Here is a 17,521-nt window from a genome sequence, read left to right on the forward strand (position 1 = left end):
TGAGTGAGCAGAGGAAGAACAGGGGCATTTGAATGTTTTCCCTTTCCTTGTGTTTAATAATGTTTATAGCAGTTAAGCTTGATTCACAGAGATCTGTTTTGGCATCTCTTAGGTATTTATTTATTTATTCACTTAAAGAATCATGAGAAATAGAATTTACCTGCTTTCTTGGATCCTCACCTCTCTTTCCATCTGCTTAAACATTTCTGTTGTGAAATTGATACATTAGACACTTTCCCTGTCATCAATGAAGATATTACACAAATGTTGTTTCATGGTAATCTTTTTCTCCCATCAAACCACTCTTTCTAGCCTGGTATTCTTAAAAAGGGTCTAAGTCGATTGGAAAAGCATAAGAGGCGGTTTGCAGAGCAGAAGAGGCTCAGCCAAATGCACCGTGCTGTCAAGTTCAGCATCGAAGGCAACAGAATGCCCCTGTAGTCCTGGCCCTTCCACAGTGTGTATCTCAGAGGTATTCCCAAGGAAGCATGAGCTGTGCATGGGCTTGAATTGCCAGCAGAGTGGAAACAAGTATGTGCTTTCTTAGGCAAAGAAAAAAACAAAAACAAAACAAAAAACACCTGGCCTGAAATCAGCTTCTGAAAAAAATAATCCTGGCCAGCATCCTGAATCATAAAGGCCCCTGAATCCTTAGGCGCTGGCATTCGGGTCCCCTTCTATACCAGTAATAATAGAGACTTTCCTAGTAAACATTTTGTTTGTTCTGATTATTACCAATTTTTATAAAAAGAGCACACTACACCCAAATCCGGGGTGTCTCTGTGTAGCCCTGACTGTCCTGGAACTCATTGTGTAGATCAGGCAGGCCTCAAACTTGAGAGCCAACTACCTCTTCCTCCTGAGTGCCGGGATTAAAGGCGTGCATCACCACTGCCCAACTGAGAAAGCCTTTTTACCCCAGAATCACAGTCTGCATTACAGGTGTACAAACTGCCTTAGTGGTTTGTTGATGCACGAGAAGTGACTTCTTCCTTTAGCCAGTGACATGGTAGCATTCATCAAGGACCCATTACTTAACACCTTCTAGTGGACATGTAGATATATTCCACAGGTATTCCTCACCTGGTCATAAGCCAGTGACACTGAGATGAGAGTTACCCCCACTGCTTGGCACAGTATGCTGCTGCCTTTTGTGCTTCTCCCTAGGCTTCTTTCAGTTCCTTTATGTTCCTGCCATGGTGTGCTTTTAACTACTAAAGCAGATGGGCTTTAGGTAGATGATATTTCCTCCACACAGACTTCCTTTTTTCAGGTTCCATATCTAAGTGGATGGCCACTTCTCCTTGATATTCCTTCTCATACTCATTTCTTTTTGGAACCTGCTTATCTTTTCTCACTATATCCTCCCTTATTTTAGCCACCTTATTTATATTTCCTTTCCTAATATTTTTGGTTTGGAAGTTGGCAGTAACAAGCCACGAAAATGTAATAAAAGTTTGTTGGCGGGTTTGCTGTGGAAGCACAGTCCATGTTCCCAGGGCCTGTCGTCTGTTGCTTTTATGAGCCCATATCCTTGTAGGCAGAATGGGTAGGAGAGCTGTATATTCTTTTCCTCCAGTGAAGGAAAGCTCACTTCCTACATTTCCAATCATAATGTGCTGATATTTATCTAGTCTGCCAAAATTAAGCTCTGTCAGCCAGACTGGCATGTCCTTTTGTTCATTTCTCCTCATTAATCTGCATGGGAGATTTATTTTTAAGGGATATGTAGTAGTCTTTGTGATTTATATAAATAAATACTTATATTTTTATTTCTGATTTTTTTTTAAACTTTTTTTAAAAAGTTTATTTTATTTATATGAATACACTGTAGCTGTCTTCAGACACATCAGAAGAGGGCATCAGATTCCATTATAGATGATTGTGAGCCACCATGTGGTTGCTGGGAATTGAACTCAAAACCTCTGGAAGAGCAGTCAATGTTCTCTTTGTTAACCACTGAGCCATCTCTCCAGTCCCAAAACGTCTTTATTTGGGGGCTGGAAAGATAGCTCAGTGGTGGGGTTGGAGATTTAGCTCAGTGGTAGAGCACTTGCCTAGCAAGCGCAAGGCCCTAGGTTCGGTCCCCAGCTCCGAAAAAAAGAAAAGAGAAAAAAAAAAAAGATAGCTTAGTGGTTAAGAGCACTATGTTCTTTCATAGATCCTGAGTTCAATTCCCAGCAACCACATGGTGACTCACAACCTTCTGTAATGGGATCCAGAGCCCTCTTCTGGTGTGTCTGAAGAGAGCCAACAGTGTACTCACATACATAAAATAAGTAAATAAGTCTTAAACAAAAAAAACAAAAACAAAACTTTATTTTGAGAGACAATATTTTGGCTGGCCCAAAACTTGCTCTGTGGAGTATACTGACTTCAGACTCACAGAGATCCATCTGCCTGTGAATGATGGAGCTTTTTTAAAAAATAATAGTAAAATGGTGGTGGCAATGCATATTTTTGTATAAAGTTTTAAAATATAGGCATTACAGATAGAATTAATATAACTTGTACTCTTGCTATAAGTTAACATTTTGGATTGTAGCTTTTGGCTCCTTTTTAATGCATGCATGAACATTAGCCTTTTAAAAAAATTTGGTATGTAATGTGATTATATTCTTTTCTAACTTGAGTTTGAGGGTTTGGTTTTAATATGGCAAAATTCCGTCTGACTCCATTCTTAATGATTTACTATGTGTTGTCATGTAGCTGTGCATGCCCCCCCTTATTTATTTATTTTTTAGCAAATGTTCTTTGCTAATTTTCTAAAGGGTCTTTTTTTTCCCCCTCTTTATAAAACATTATGGCTTTCCTAATATCCATAGGAATGTACAGAGTTGATGAATGAGGAAATGAAGATCATTGGATTTGGCATGTTAGGTTCTGGGTGGCTGTAGTGAAACTCCAATCATTGAGAAATTTGTGAACTAGGTATAAGTCGTGAGCAGGAGCAGTCTGGCACCAGCCTGGTGGTATCCCTGGTGCTAATGCCAAACAGATCCAGAGGGTTCAGACTATTAAGGGAAGATCCTGGGAGTGAACAAAGAGACATCTAGCTTGGTGTGTGGGGCTTCAGGGAGGTGAGTAATTGTCAGAGATTTGAGCAGTAAAGCCTCCAACTCCTTGTACAAAATAAAAGGACAGCTTAGGAATGATAAGCTGGGGATAAAACTTTCTCATCTAACTGAATTTTTTTGCTGAGAGTACTAGTGCCACATTTGGAATTGGGATATTCCTAGAAAACTTGAAGAACGCCATAGAAAGTGTGTTCCTTGCTAATATTTTCCTATTAGCAAGTTTGTTCATATTATGGTGAGGCTAAGTCTGTGAATGGATGAAGAAGGCTTAGAGGGTCTTGCTTACCTTTAGTGTTTCTGAGATTATAGCTTTGGAGGTAATTTAGTAGTAAATATTTGGAGAGAAGTAAAAGAAAAGCACCTGTCTTCTCTAATCTGTCATCATTTTTATTTATTTTTTTTTTAGTCTTTTATTTATTTTTTGACAATTACATGTGTGTATACAGCATAACTTGGCCCTGTCTGCCCTCCCCAATATCTCCTCCCTTATCCTTCAATACCCATGTACTTTTCCTACCTTCATATTTTCTCCTATTTAGTTTGTTGGTTTTCAGTATACATGTGTTTGTGTTTGTGCTTATATATCTCTGGGTTTGTGTGCCATAGTGCACCTATGGGTGTCAGAGTACTACTCATAGTTGGTTCTCTGCTCTACCACTTAGGTTCTGGGAATCAAACTCAGGTTGTCAGGCTTGGCAGAAAGTACCTTGACCCACTGAACCATCTCACTATCTCCTATTTATTTATATATAGTTTTTGTAATTCATTGAATCCAGTTTATGCCGTGTGCTGGACTGTTGGCTTAATTTTGGGTTGGTAACCATAGCTGCGGTGAGCTCATGACCACAACTCCAGCAGTCCCCGGTATTCCTCCCCATCCTTTGGCTCTTACATTTTCCAGCCCCTCCTTTTCTGTGTTCCCTGAGCCTTGTGAGGTGTTGATACAGGTTTCCCATGTATGGCTGACAACTGAACAATCACTTATTCTTAGTATTTTGACTAATTATGACTCAACTACACTAACTGCTACCCACTATAGAAAGAAGCTTCTCTGAACAAGGCTGATGTACAGGTATAACCATGAATATTTGAAGACACTTTGACAACATGTATAGCAACACAATAATGGTAGGGTCCTAGGGCTTATGACCTCCCAAGCTATGACTTTTTTTTTTTTTTTTTTTTTTTGGTTCTTTTTTTTCGGAGCTGGGGACCAAACCCAGGGCCTTGCGCTTCCTAGGCAAGCGCTCTACCACTGAGCTAAATCCCCAGCCCCCAAGCTATGACTTTTGGTCAGGCTCACAGTACCAAGCATGAATTCTCCTGTAGAGCAAGCTCAAAAGTTAACAAGAAAGTGGTTGGTTACCGTCATAATAGTCAGGCCGCTGTTGTCCAAGTGGGCACATCTTGGTTACCTTCATAATAGTCATGCCGCTATTGTCCAAGTGGGCACATCTTGCTTGGCAAGTCAGTATTGTAGCATGCGGTGTTCACGTTGGGTAAAACCATCGATGATATTTTTTGCTTTTCCCCATTCCCCACTACCCCACTGCAGCCCATATAGCAGTGTAGCCAGCAGGGAAGGTTACTTACTATGGTATAGTCAATGCTCTAGTACAGGGGAGAGACATCATGACCTAGGCAACTCTTACAAAAGCAAGCAATTAAGGGCTTGCTTATAGTTTCAGAGGGTTAGTGAGTCCATTATCGTCGGGGGCATGGTATGGTGGGAGCATGGGACACTCATGGCACTGGAGCTAAGAGTTGCATCCTGATTCACAGGCAGAGAGAGGGAGGGAGAGACTGGACCTGGCATGGGCTTTTGAAACCTCAAAAGCCACCCGCAGTGACACACTCCAACAAGGTCATGTTCCTAATTAATCCTAATCCTTTCAAACAGTTCTACTACCTGGCGACTAAACATTCGGATACATGAGGTTGTGGCTGCTATTCTCATTCAAGCCATCACTGTCACCATTCTTAATGTAGTCAGCAAGAACTCACGCTGGTCTTCGACATCAGCAGCAGGCTTTTTCAGATTTATTTTATAAAAGCTGTCAGTTCCTCTGAAACCACATCTTTGTAAGACATGTATTATTTGAAATATTTTTAAATATTTGTTTTTAACAAAGCACAACGACAAAAAACCCCAACTAAGCCTTTAACTGTAGAAGCAGGTGGAATGTCCTGGTAGTGGCAGCGGCCAGTACAGTTTGACAGAGTTCTTGGCACTGCTGAGGCACAGCAGAGACTCTCACCCCAAGGCTGAGTCTTGAACTTCAGCACCCAAGAGTGTGTCTGTGCTGGTTATGTTTAAAGGCTTTCTCTAATAATTTGTCTTTGGTTTTTGTTTTTTAATACTAGAATTGTTTGAAATTGTATGTCAGGTAATTAGCCCCATAGAGTCAGATGTCAGTGATGAGATTGGGAAGATTGTAGTTTCTGTCATTTGGGAAGTTTCTGTGGATTGTGGCAAAATTAAAAATAAAGCACAGACAATAACCAGCTAATCGTCGCTGAGAATTCAATAGTTTTTCTCCTAACACTTTGTTCTTGTCACTAAAGCATGTTCTGGTTATTGTTACATTTCAGGCTCTTCTGACTGCTAGATTTACATATTTCAATAATTTGTTCTTCAATTTTCCCCAATCTTAGTTTCAGGCAACCTCCAAGAAAGGTATCAGTCGGCTGGATAAACAGATGAGAAAGTTCACAGATATCAGGAAAAAAAGCAGATCTGCACATGCAGTGAAAATCAGCATCGAGGGCAATAAAATGCCATTGTGACCTTGCCTGGGACGTGTCCCCATCTCTAAAAAAATGCACAGTGGACTATCGAGAAAGAAGATGCTTTTAAATGTTTTAGTGTGTCTCTCAATGGTTCCATTTGTATCATCTGTTGTTGTAGGACTAACATTTCTCTCTGTTGTATTTAAGACCAGTTGTCTGCTTTGTACAGAAGAGTACTTACTACTCCTGCTTCTATCAACTGTACGTAATAAAATTTCATTATGGTTTTGGGGGGTTGTCTCATCATTGTCTTAGAGAATATTCTCTGTGAGATCAAAAGCTAGTTCTTTGAAGTATCTTTGTTATACTCTTGATTTGGCTCATTGTAAGGCCCTGAGTTCACTTAATGACTGATTGACAGAAATATGCTGGCCTAGTCACATTGCCTGTTTGATTAATCAGTCATGCCTCAGTATTGAAGCTCCAGTTAAAAAAAAGAACTTTGGATAAGCCAGGTGCCTTGCACACCTATAATCCCAACATTTGGGAGACTGATGTCGAAATAAGAGAATCATGAGTTTAAGACTAGCCTGGATTACATGGCAAGACTCTGGATGCTCTGGATACTGCAGCTATGCTGATGCGCCAGGAGAACAAAAGCACAGAAGTTCTGCATTGCCCTCCATTCTACTCCTGAGTCTTCGTTGACCTGGTTGGCTTAATTTGTATTTTTTCTAATAAGATCAGTCATAACTGTAGTCTTTTATTGAAAGACAGTGCTTTTCCAAGTTCAGCAAAGTTTTAAACCAAGAAATTCTTGGGAACTTGCCTCTTTATAGCATCCCTGGAATTTTCATAGTCTAAAGATATCACTTGCAGCCCATGTTTTCTTGTGGAGGAAATCTGATCCCTAGAGCTGTCGATTCTTGCACTGATGCTAAGCATTGGTATCAGAATTGAGTTGTATACCACTGTATATGCCTGTAATCTCAGCGCTCGGGAGCCAGAGGCAGGAGTATTGTGAGCTCCCCCAACAGCCTGAGTTGCTCAGAAAGACCCTGTTCAAATAAAGATGATATCGCAGTTGAGGCTGAAGTACAACAAGCATACTTTTTATTTCTCTATTTAGGGATGTTTTACTTGTTTGTTTAAATCTGGGGAGTTAAGATATGGGAAGAAAAGGTTAAGAAACTACTCAATTACAGCAGTTGGACATATAGAAAAGGGAGAAACTGTACTTATTCGGTTTTGAGAATTCTTACAAATCATGAGAGATTTCTGTAGATCAAGAAAGTTTTATCAGTAACCCACTAATTACCATAATCCTCTTTGGGTACAAACCAGAGCCTTGATTTTAAAAATAGAGTATTATTGCCTACAATGGCCTTTGGACAATTGAAGGAAAGTGGACCTCATGAACTAAAACACTCTTAAGGAACCTCTTAAGCCTGGTGTGGTGGCACACACCTTTAATCCCAGCACTTGGGAGGCAGAAGAAGGCTGATCTCTGAGTTTGTGGTTCAGCCTGGTCTACAGAATGAGTTCGAGAACAGCCAGGGCTACTCAGAGAAACCCTGTGTTTAAAAAAGAGAGAAAGAAAAGAGCCTCTTAAAGCCCATCAGTACACTCAGCACCCAAGAGCAAGAGCAGATGGAATGTGAAACAGAAAGACCTTACAAAGGAACAGTTAAGCACTGGGTGGTGGCAAACTTCCTCTGGTTTTGTTTAATTTCATTAACCAAAACAAAAGCCTCTAATGAGATCAAAACAGTTCTGAAAGTGAAAAGCAAGTGTTTAAAAGAGTTATTTGCATTTTGGTGTCTTGGTATGAGTTCCACTTAGCACCGTATTGTTTATGCAAGTAAAAATAACCAGCAGGTGATAAACCCGCACCCTGGAGTTCAAGGAGATAGGAGTGGCTCTGTGCTACTTAAAGGGGAAAATGCTAATTCCTTTATAAATTACCTTTGCTGTGTGGATTTGGGTGGGCATCCCAAGCTTGACCCATTCATTGCCTTCATAATTTCCATTTATTTTATTTCCAGATAACTAGAATTAGCTCCCATGTACCCTTCAACATTTTTCAGTGTGCCACGTTTTTTATTATGTTCTTTATACATGATCCTCTTTTTTTTTTTTTTTTTTTTTTTTTTTGCCAAGCATGTGAGCATAGTTTATCAACAACCTTTCTTCTTAAGCTCCATTTCTAAGCATATTTCTCTTAGAAACATGTTTTGTTTCCAGGCCTTGCACTTTCAGTCCCCACTCAGAAAGCAGGGGCAGGTGTATCGCTGAGTTTGAGGCCATCCTGCTTTACTGATTGAGTTTAAGGTCAGCCAGGGCTGCACAGAGAAACCCTGTTTGAGAATTAAACACACCTCTTGGTGTTTAGGGACTGGATAATGCAGATCTGTTGGTAGAGTGCTTGCCTAGCATGCACTAAGCCTGTACCACAGGTAACTGGCCTGTCACCTTGCCAACCTGGCCTGACCACATGGCAAATACAAAGCCAGCCTAGGCCACTTGAGACACTTTGTCTCAGGATTGGCCATATTAACTTTGGCCTCTTGTATAGAATGCTCTGGGTTTTTTGTTCGTTTTTGTTTTTTTGTAAAATGTTTTCCTTTTGGCAAAAGATTTGTATCTTAACCATTATTAACTGTACAATTTAGGTTCATTGGCTGGGTTCACATCGTATAAGCAATCTCTAGAAATCATCATACAAAATTTAGCTGTACTGGGCATAGTAGTGCATGTCTTTAATCCCAGCACTAAGCAGACAGAAGCAGGACAACTTCTGAGTTCAAAATCATCCTAGTCTATAGCGAGCTCCAGGCCAGCTAAGACTGCATAGATCCTGCCCTCAAAATAAACAACTGCCACCTTACTCCTTCTACCAGCTCTGACATTCCATTCTGCTCTCTGCCTCTAATTTAGACTGTCCTAGGAACCTACTTTTTAATCTGTTGTGGGCGGGGGCACCTGTACGTGGTATGCATATGGAAAATCACAATTTTCCCGGAGTTCTTGCCTTCCACCTTTATTTACTTGGGTTCTAGGGATAAGATAGGTTGCCAGACTTTAGTGGCAGGAATTTTGACCACTTGAGCTATCTCACCAGCCTGTTTCTGTGTATGGGGGGTGATGCTTTGTCAGATGCATGGTTTACAAATAGTTTCATTCTTTTCACTCTGCACAACATGTCCTTTAGTACAAAACTCATTTTAATTTTGACGTAGTTTATTTCCTGTGCTGTTGGTATCACCAAATCCAATATTATAAAACTTCTGCCTAGAGCTTTTTTAAAAGGAATTTCGTAGCTTTGGCCCTCTGTGTTAAGTCTTTGACCCATTTTGAGATAATTGTATGTTGTAAAAGGCCTACTTTTATTCTTGTGGATAAAATCATTGATGTCCTTAAGTCATTTATTAAAAGACTGACCCTTTTTCATTGCTCTCGGATCCCTTATCAAAATTTATTTGACAGTATGAGGGTTTATTTCTGTATCTTGCTCTAGGCCTTTTGTTTTTTCTATCCTCATGATCCTGTTTTTGCTAGTGGAGCTTTATATTGAATTTTGAAGTCAAATAATATGATTTATTTACTCTTTAATATTGTTTTGGTTGTTGGGATTCCTTGACATTAAGGAGGAAAGTGTGTATGAATGTGTGCATGCATGTCCCTCAGCTGCATGAGGAAGTCAAAGGACAACTTTCAGGAATAGGTTCTTCCCCCTGAGTTCTGGCTTGAACTTGGGTCATGAGGCTTGCACTGCACATTTTTACCTGAGAACCATCTTGCTGGTCCCCTCCACTTTTCCATTCGATGTTGTTTTGGCTCTCTGGGCTTCCTGGAGGTTTTGTATGACTTATCTGTGTCCATCAGTGGATTTTAACAGACACTGTGTTAGATCTGCCATTTGAGGCAGTACTTAGTCTTAACAATGTTAAGTCTTCTGGTTCTTAAACAAGTGTCTTTCCATTTAGAGTCCTTGGTTGAATTTATTCCTAAGTATATTAATTCCTTGTAATACTGTTATATATTATTTTCTTAATTCCCATTTAGGATCATTGTTCGTTCATGAACAAGTGCAGCTGGTAATTTGACTCTCCCTTCCCTTTGGATGCCTCTCACTTCCTCCTCTTGCCTGATTAGAACCTAGTAGTGGGTTGAATACTAGTGATGAAGTAGGCATCCTTGTTTTACTTTTGGGATTAAGGAAAAAGCTTTGTCTTCACTTAATATAATGTGAGACCTTCATGTATGGCTTTTGCATTCTTGACCTACTTTTAATTTTTTGTTTTTATTATGACAGGATCTTGAATTTTATGAGATGATTTTTCTGTATCATTTGGAATCACTGGTTTTTCTTCATCTTGATAGTGTGTATTTCACTGATGTATGTATGTGTTTTTGTTTTTAATTATACAGATGTACATATGCTTGAATGTCGGTGCATACATGCACATTGGTGTGGGGGTCAAAGGACAACCCTGAGGCTCATTCCTCAGGCATCATCCACCTTGTTTTCAGAGTCAGGGTCTCTGTCCTGGAACCCTCCATACAGGCTTAACTACCTGGCCAATGAGGCTTGGGAACCCACAGTCTCTGCCTCCCTAGTATTGGGATTATAAATGTACACCACACATGACTTCCCATAGATCCTGGGGCCCAAACACGAGTCTTCCTGCTTGCAAGGCAATCTACTTTTACCAACTAAGCTCTCTCCAACCTATCAGATTTTTGTCATTGTTACTGTTAAGTCATCCTAACATTCTGTCAGTAAATCTTTCTTGATCATGACATAGTATCTAATATTTTTTGAATCAGATACTTTTTGAAAAGCTTTATTTTATATTTGTGAATGTTTACCTGCATATATGTATGTGTGTGTGTGTATGTGTGTATGTACGTATGTATGTATGTATGTGTACCACATGTGTGCCTGGTACCCATAGAGACCATCAGAGGGCATTGGTCCCCTGGACCTGGAGTTAACAGGATGGTTGTCATCTGCCATGCAGGTGCTAGGAACTGAATCTAGGATCCTCTGTGAGAACAACCAGTGCTCTTACCCACTGAGCCATCTCTCCTACATAATCCTTTTCAAGTGTTGTTGAGTTCTGTTTGATAGTAATTTTTAATTTTACATTTAGTGTGTTTGGTATGTCAGTCATTTCTACCATGTGGGTTTTGAGGTCAGACTCAGGTTGTCCGTCTTAGCAGCTGAGCTATTGGCCTATGTTAGGCTTTTTAGTTATAATTTTGCTATGGTTTTGTCTCTAAGGAGTGTTGTAGCAGGGTGATCTTTTATGGTAGTGCTTGTTTGGTTTTGCTGTGAGTGTAATGCTGGTACTTTGGAAATACTCCCTCCTTTATAAGGTTTTGGAATAATTTGTCAGAATTAATTTTAATTTGGTTAGGCATAGCGTTTGTTGCCTTTAGACTTTTGAGTTTGCCAGCCTGTTCTGTGTGGCAGTTCCAAGTCACCCAAGGCTATATGGTGAGAATCTGTCTCCAAAAGAAGGGGTGGGGGAGGAGGGAATAGTGTTAGTTGTTTAGATGGTAGAATGTACCTGGACTGGGCTTTCCTTTGCTGGGAAGGCTTGGAGAGTAGATGTAATCTCACTAGTTAGAGATCTGTCTATTTAGATTCCTAATTCTTCATGAATCAAATTTGGTGGGTTTTCTATTTTGTCTATTACCTAATGGTTATATTGATTTGGTATAGTTTATAGTGCTTTGTGCTTTTCATTCTTGGAAAATTGGCCATGATGTCCCCAACCCTTTTAAAGATACATCACTATGTGTATAGTCACTTGTGTGCAGGTGTGTGCACATATATGTGTGGGGGGGTGAAGTTAAGGCCTCATCTTTTATCTCTATTTATTGAATCAGTCTCCCAGTTGAATACCAAACTCCTAACTGGCTAGTTATATTGCCCTAGGGATCCCCCATCTCTGCCTCTTAAAAGTCCTGGGATATAGAGACCCACCACTGTATGTAGCCTTTTCTCTTTTTGGGTGGGTTTCTGGGGATCTGAGCTCTAGTGTCCTGCTTGCATAGGAAGCACTTTATCTACTGAGCCATCTCCCTAGCCCATTGTCACATTTTGATTTTCTTTTTCTCCCTTTCTTACCTAGCCAGTCTACCTAAGGTTTATCAGTTTTGAGATTTGAAAGACAAAGTCTTTGGGTTTGGGGTTTGTTTGTGGTTTTGGTTCTTTTATTATGTGTGTTTTTCTCTTTCCCTCTGCTCTAATCTGTCTACTTGTCCTTGTCCTTGTTCCTTGAAGAATAAGGTTAGACTGTTGAGGACCGTGTCATTTGAGGACCATGCTGCATTGCTGTGAGTCTGAGCACTGCTTTTGTCACATCACAATACTTCTGCTATTTTGTGTTTTCATTTGTTTCAGCAAGTGTTCCAATTTTTCTGGTGACTTTTTCTTTCAACCATTAGTTATTTTAAAATGTCCTATTTATTTTACACATATTTGTGGGTTTGTAATTTCCCTTAATGTGTTAGGGCTCTTTGTGGCTCTAATGTATCCCCAAAAGTGTTCTATGTATATTTGAGAAAAATGTATATTCTGCTTGTTGGGTATGTGTTCTGTATATGTTATGATGTCCAAATAGTAAGTATGTGGTAGTGTTCAAGTGTTCTTTCCCTTGTTGGTCTGCCTTACTTCTATCTGTAACCCTAGAACAGTCTTATTCCCTAGTTCTGTCAGTATTCCCTTCGTATGCCTATCTCACCTGTGTGCCACTTCCCTCTTTGAGTGACTCGTGTTATGGGACATGTTTTTCATTCTACTTTAGTGTATATAGTTCTAAAGTGAGTCTGTATACAATATATAGTTGATCCTTAGGTTTTAAATGTATTCTTCTAAGCTGTATCTTCTATTAGGGCATTAAATCCATTGAGAAAGTGACTACTGTAACTATTAAAGGAAAGGGCTCACTGTTGCCATTTTGTTTTCTATGTCTTACAGTTTTTGGTCCTTCATTTCTTCTTTTAGGGTTTATTTGCATCTGGTTGATATTTATAGTGGTTTGTGTGATTTACTTTAATTTCTTTTTGTGCATATTGTTCATGTGGCTTTTAATGCAGCTTACATGGAACATCCTAAAGTTTCAATAATCTTATCTAATAATTTCAATCACATACAAAACTTCTCTTTTTAGCTGTATCCTCCTTTCTTACATTATCAATGTCACAAATACCATATGTGTGTCCAATAACAAGTTTATAACTTTTTATGCTTTTCTATTTTAAATACTGTTGAATAAAAAACAGTTGTGAACCAAAATTACACTAATGCTGGGTTTTTTGTTTGTGTGATTATTGTTATAGGAGAATTTTATGTACTTATATGGCTTTGATATGTCTAGTATCCTTTCTTTACAACTTGAAGGATTCCCTTCTGCATTTCTTACAAGGTATTAATGAACTAGCTTCCTCTGCTTTCTTCATTTCTCCCTCATTAAAGAAATATACTATTGCCTATGTATGTCGTGTATGTATGTGTACACAAGGGTGCTGCATTATATATGTAAAGATCAGAGGACAACTTTGGAGAATCATTCTCTCCTACTTTACATGGATTCTAGGAATTGAACTCATTTTGTCAGGCTTGCACAGTAAACACATTACCTGCTCAGCCCAGTAGCATTTCACTGCTCTATTTCAGCAGACCACTTAATTGTGTAACAGAATTGTCTGGGGAGATGGAACAAATACATGTCTACCCATTACACAGGGACCCAATGACAGACCAAGATATGGAAACCATTCAAGTCCAGCTTAGTAAACCAGTGAGTTTTATTGGTGTTACTTACAGCAGGAGAAATGTTTCAAAGACAGCTGCATCATCAAGGCCCATCCCAACATGGATGACAGCTCACAAAAGCTGGAAACTTAACAGGTTAGAGAGTGTCATTACCAGATACCTCAGTTGGTGTAAGGCTCTTCTAGGCAGTTCAGTCAATCACTACTACTTCCTTGAAGCAGCTGATTGGATCTCAGAGTCTTGTTTGCATCCTGACTTGTCTGAGTCACCTTTGCTCATCTGAGAGCTACAATTAGCCTACTTACTCTCTGTCTGACATGGAGGGGCCTAGTGAGTCTGGTCCATGTCAGGGATTTCCTGAAGCTATTTTGAGTTACTTATTTTCTGTTTTAAGGAGCTTCCCTGGGAGATGGAATGTGTCAATCTCAGAGGAAACTAAGACACTATACCCATTAAGTCTGGGGCACTTAAATACTTGGTCTGCAGTTGGTGGCTGTTAGTAGAAGATTAAGGATTGTGACCTTGCTGGGACTATATTACTGGAGGTGGACTTTGAGATTTCAAAAGACTCAGCCATTTAGAGTTACCACCGTTTGTTTCCTGCTTGTGGTTCAAGATGTGAGCTCTCAGCTGCTGCTCCTGTTTGCCACCTTTTATCTTCACTATGCCATCATGGACTCCAACCCTCTGAAACCGTAAGCCCCAGATAAACCAACCTGTAAGTTGCTTTGGTTATGGTGTCTCATCACAATAGAAAAGTAAGTAATAGAGAAATTGCTACTACGACTGGGTCATTAGCTGTGACAGACCTGACCATATGTTTGGGGGAACAATGTGTAAGGCTTCGGAACCATGAAATAAAAAAGCTGTTGAATGCTGAAAGCAGAGTTTAATGGGCCAGTCTAATAGGAGCTTGCAAGACTGCTAAGAGCAGCATGAGCTATGGAGGCCCAGTTCAGAGTTTTCAGAGGGAAACAACATAAGCAAACACCCTGGAGACCGTTGTTAAAATGTTTGGCAGAGAATATGGTGGCTTTCTGCCCTCTTCTTAAGAACTTGCCTGAGGTTACCAACTTCTTTGGCAGAGGAGATTTCAAGCCAGCCTAATACTAACTCTGTTGTGTAGTTATTAAGAATTACTCATTTTATTTTTGCAGATCTTCAATGAAGAAAAGCAAATAAGGCAGAAAGAAATACAAAATGTAGAGTTTGGACAGGAAAAGGACACTGGCAAGGTTAATGTTAAAGCCAAGGTTTGTGCTGGAAGAGAGACTGTTAAGGGAGGCCAGATCTGCTTTGAAATGAACAGATGAATGCCCTCAGGGCAAGAGTCCACCCAGCTGAACTTCCATTTTGTGAGAAGGGAAAGGAAAAGGCCTAAGGAATTAACAAAAACCATTAGAAAAAATGACTCGAGAGAAGCAGGATTCATGCCATTTGGTAGCTGAACCTTGACAATATCAAACCAGTTCTGACTTTAGAGGCATACTCAATGCATGTGTAAAGGAACTGTGGAATCTTCCTCTATAGTTAAGGAAAGCCATGGAGGCCAGGCAGTTGAAGTAAATCCGGGTTCCACTGAAGCTTCTAAGATGTTAGAGCCGTGGGAGATCTACCAAGGAGACTGCACTCAAGGAGTGGAGCCAACCCGAGAGAAAGAGACAGGAGAGAGATTCGTTGATTGATCTATCTGACAGGCAGCAAAGCAAAAGGGGAAGGCCATCTAAGCCCTTTACATCAGACACGGAGCTACAGGATTTGGAGGTTTGCCCTGCTGTGTTTTGAAAAGCCTTGTATTGGTGCAGTATTGACTCAGTATACTTGGAGCCCTCAGTTTTGGGATGGTACTATATATTCTGTGCCATTGTATGCTGGAAGGATGGAACTTGCTTTTGACTTTACAGGGTCTTCAATTAAAAGATTGCCTTGAGTGTCAGAAAGTTTGGACTCTATTAAGCTGTTTTGAGACTGGAAGACAGTAGGGACTTTTGAAATAGTACTAAATGCATATTGCATTATGATATGGCCATAAGCCTATGTGAGCCAGGGAATGTGGTGATTTGAATGAGATCTCCCCCCGCCCCTTAAGTTTAAGGCATTTGACTATTTGGTCCTCAGATATTGCTTATCTCTGGACGGTTAGGAAGTCTGTTCTGTTCCCTTACTGGAAGAAGTATAGTACTTGGGGGTAGGGGTGGGGCTTTGAGGTTTCAAAAAATTCATGCCACTATGAATTAGCTCTCTCTGTTTTCTGCTTGCAGATCAAGATGTGAGCCCTCAGCTGCTGCTCCTGTTTGCCACCTGCTACCTTTACTCTGCCACTGTGGACTCCAACCCTCTGGAGCCGTAAGCCCAAAATAAACTCTTGGCCTTTATCACACTGATAAAAAAGTAATACTTAATCAGTTAACAATAAGGATTTCTTGTGATATAGAACAGGGACACCTGTCATTTGAGTTTGCAGGAAGCATGATTTCTAATTCTCTTTGGGGCACATTTCATAAGTAGTAAGAAGGGTTTTGACTAGAAATAATGTGGAATTAGAGTTTTTTCAGAAAAGTTTTATATTAAGACCATCAGAGGCTAGTGGGTCAGTAAGCACTGGTCCTTTGGATGTTATCCAGTGTACACAACTATGCTAAGAACATAAAACAGCATATGCAACTATGCTAAGACTTTTTTGAAAGCCAAGTCAGAGAAGAAGCAAGGTCAGAAGAGTGAGTTCCTGGATGTCTTAGAACATACTGTATGGACTAGGCTGGCCTCAAACGCAGATCCTCCTTCTGCCTCCTGAGTGCTAGAATTAAAGGCATGTACCACAGCACCCAGTGTGACTGGCTGACAGTTCTTATTTGAAAACATTTCTTATAAGACCTATAGCATGCACCCCCAGCTCTACAAATCCCTAAGTTTGATTCCCTAGCACTGTATAAAACAGGTGTAGTTAAGTTTGTTTTAAGCTAGTCATGGTGGCATATACCAATTCCAGCACTCCGGAAGCAGAGACAAGTGGACCTCTGTGATTTCAAGGCCAGCCTGGTCTGCAAAGTGAGTCCAGAACAACCAGGGCTATACAGAGAAACCCTGTCACAGGGCAAGGGTGTGGGTTTGGGGGCAGTCTGTTTTAGCACTGTTTTAGTCTGTTTAGACTGGCAGTAGTGGTACATGCTTTTAATCCCAGTACTAGCGAGGCAGAGGCAGGCAGATGCCTGAATTCTAGGCCAGTTCCAAGACAGCCAGGGCTAAACAGAGAAACCCTGCCATGAAAAACCAAAAAAGTTTATTTTATGTTATGGACTTCCTAAAGCTGCAGATACGGCTGTGTGAGAATGCTCTGTTCATCAAGGTATGCTTAGCCTTGGATGGGGAACAGTAGGGTGAAGCCTGAGATAGAGTTAGCTAAAAAAAACTAGGACAAAATGAAGTCATTTGGGCAGTTCCCATTTAGCCTAGCAGTTTTTATAACAAATTAAAGTTAGCAAAAGAATGTGTGCAAGTTCATATAAGTAATAAAAACATTTAAACTGTCAGTGTCTTGGAAGTACTAATAAATTCCACTGGAGAATTAATTTAAAGTATTTGGTATTTTATAAGCATATATTACACATAATTGGTTTTCATTATGACATTTTACATATATAGATAGTGTGTTTGATCACACTCACCTTTATCCTTTTTACTTCCCCACTCTTCTAGTCCCATTCCATAAACACCATATTTATAAATTCTGTAACAAAATTTGGCTTAAAACTTACAACGAGAAGCTTATAACTAACCTATACATAAGGATTTTAATTTGTTATAACATACTATATATGTGATTTAATCTGGTGTAGAATATACTGTACTTGTAACTTGGATTCAACTCTTGCTTTAAAAAAAATAGGTCTGCTAGGAAAACATGATTTAACAGCAGCTGTATGAC

At 39.9% G+C, this 17,521-nt stretch overlaps 1 protein-coding gene across 8 annotated transcripts in view; it reads left to right on the forward strand.

The window, feature by feature from the left end:
* Nucleotides 1-17,126, forward strand: part of Iws1 (interacts with SUPT6H, CTD assembly factor 1) — a 41,835-nt gene extending 24,709 nt beyond the window's left edge. For 2 of the 8 annotated variants that reach the window (XM_087592565.1, XM_087592567.1), the window contains exons 14-15: nucleotides 313-457; nucleotides 5,733-6,098. In XM_087592565.1, coding sequence (XP_087448691.1) covers nucleotides 313-441 — 129 coding nt within the window. In that variant the 3' untranslated portion in view covers nucleotides 442-457; nucleotides 5,733-6,098. 8 annotated transcript variants of the gene reach the window in all.
* The last annotated feature ends 395 nt before the right edge of the window (nucleotides 17,127-17,521 follow it).

This window comes from Rattus norvegicus, chromosome 18, assembly GCF_021556685.1.
Source record: "Rattus norvegicus strain SHRSP/BbbUtx chromosome 18, alternate assembly SHRSP_T2T, whole genome shotgun sequence".
Lineage (NCBI taxonomy): Eukaryota > Metazoa > Chordata > Mammalia > Rodentia > Muridae > Rattus > Rattus norvegicus.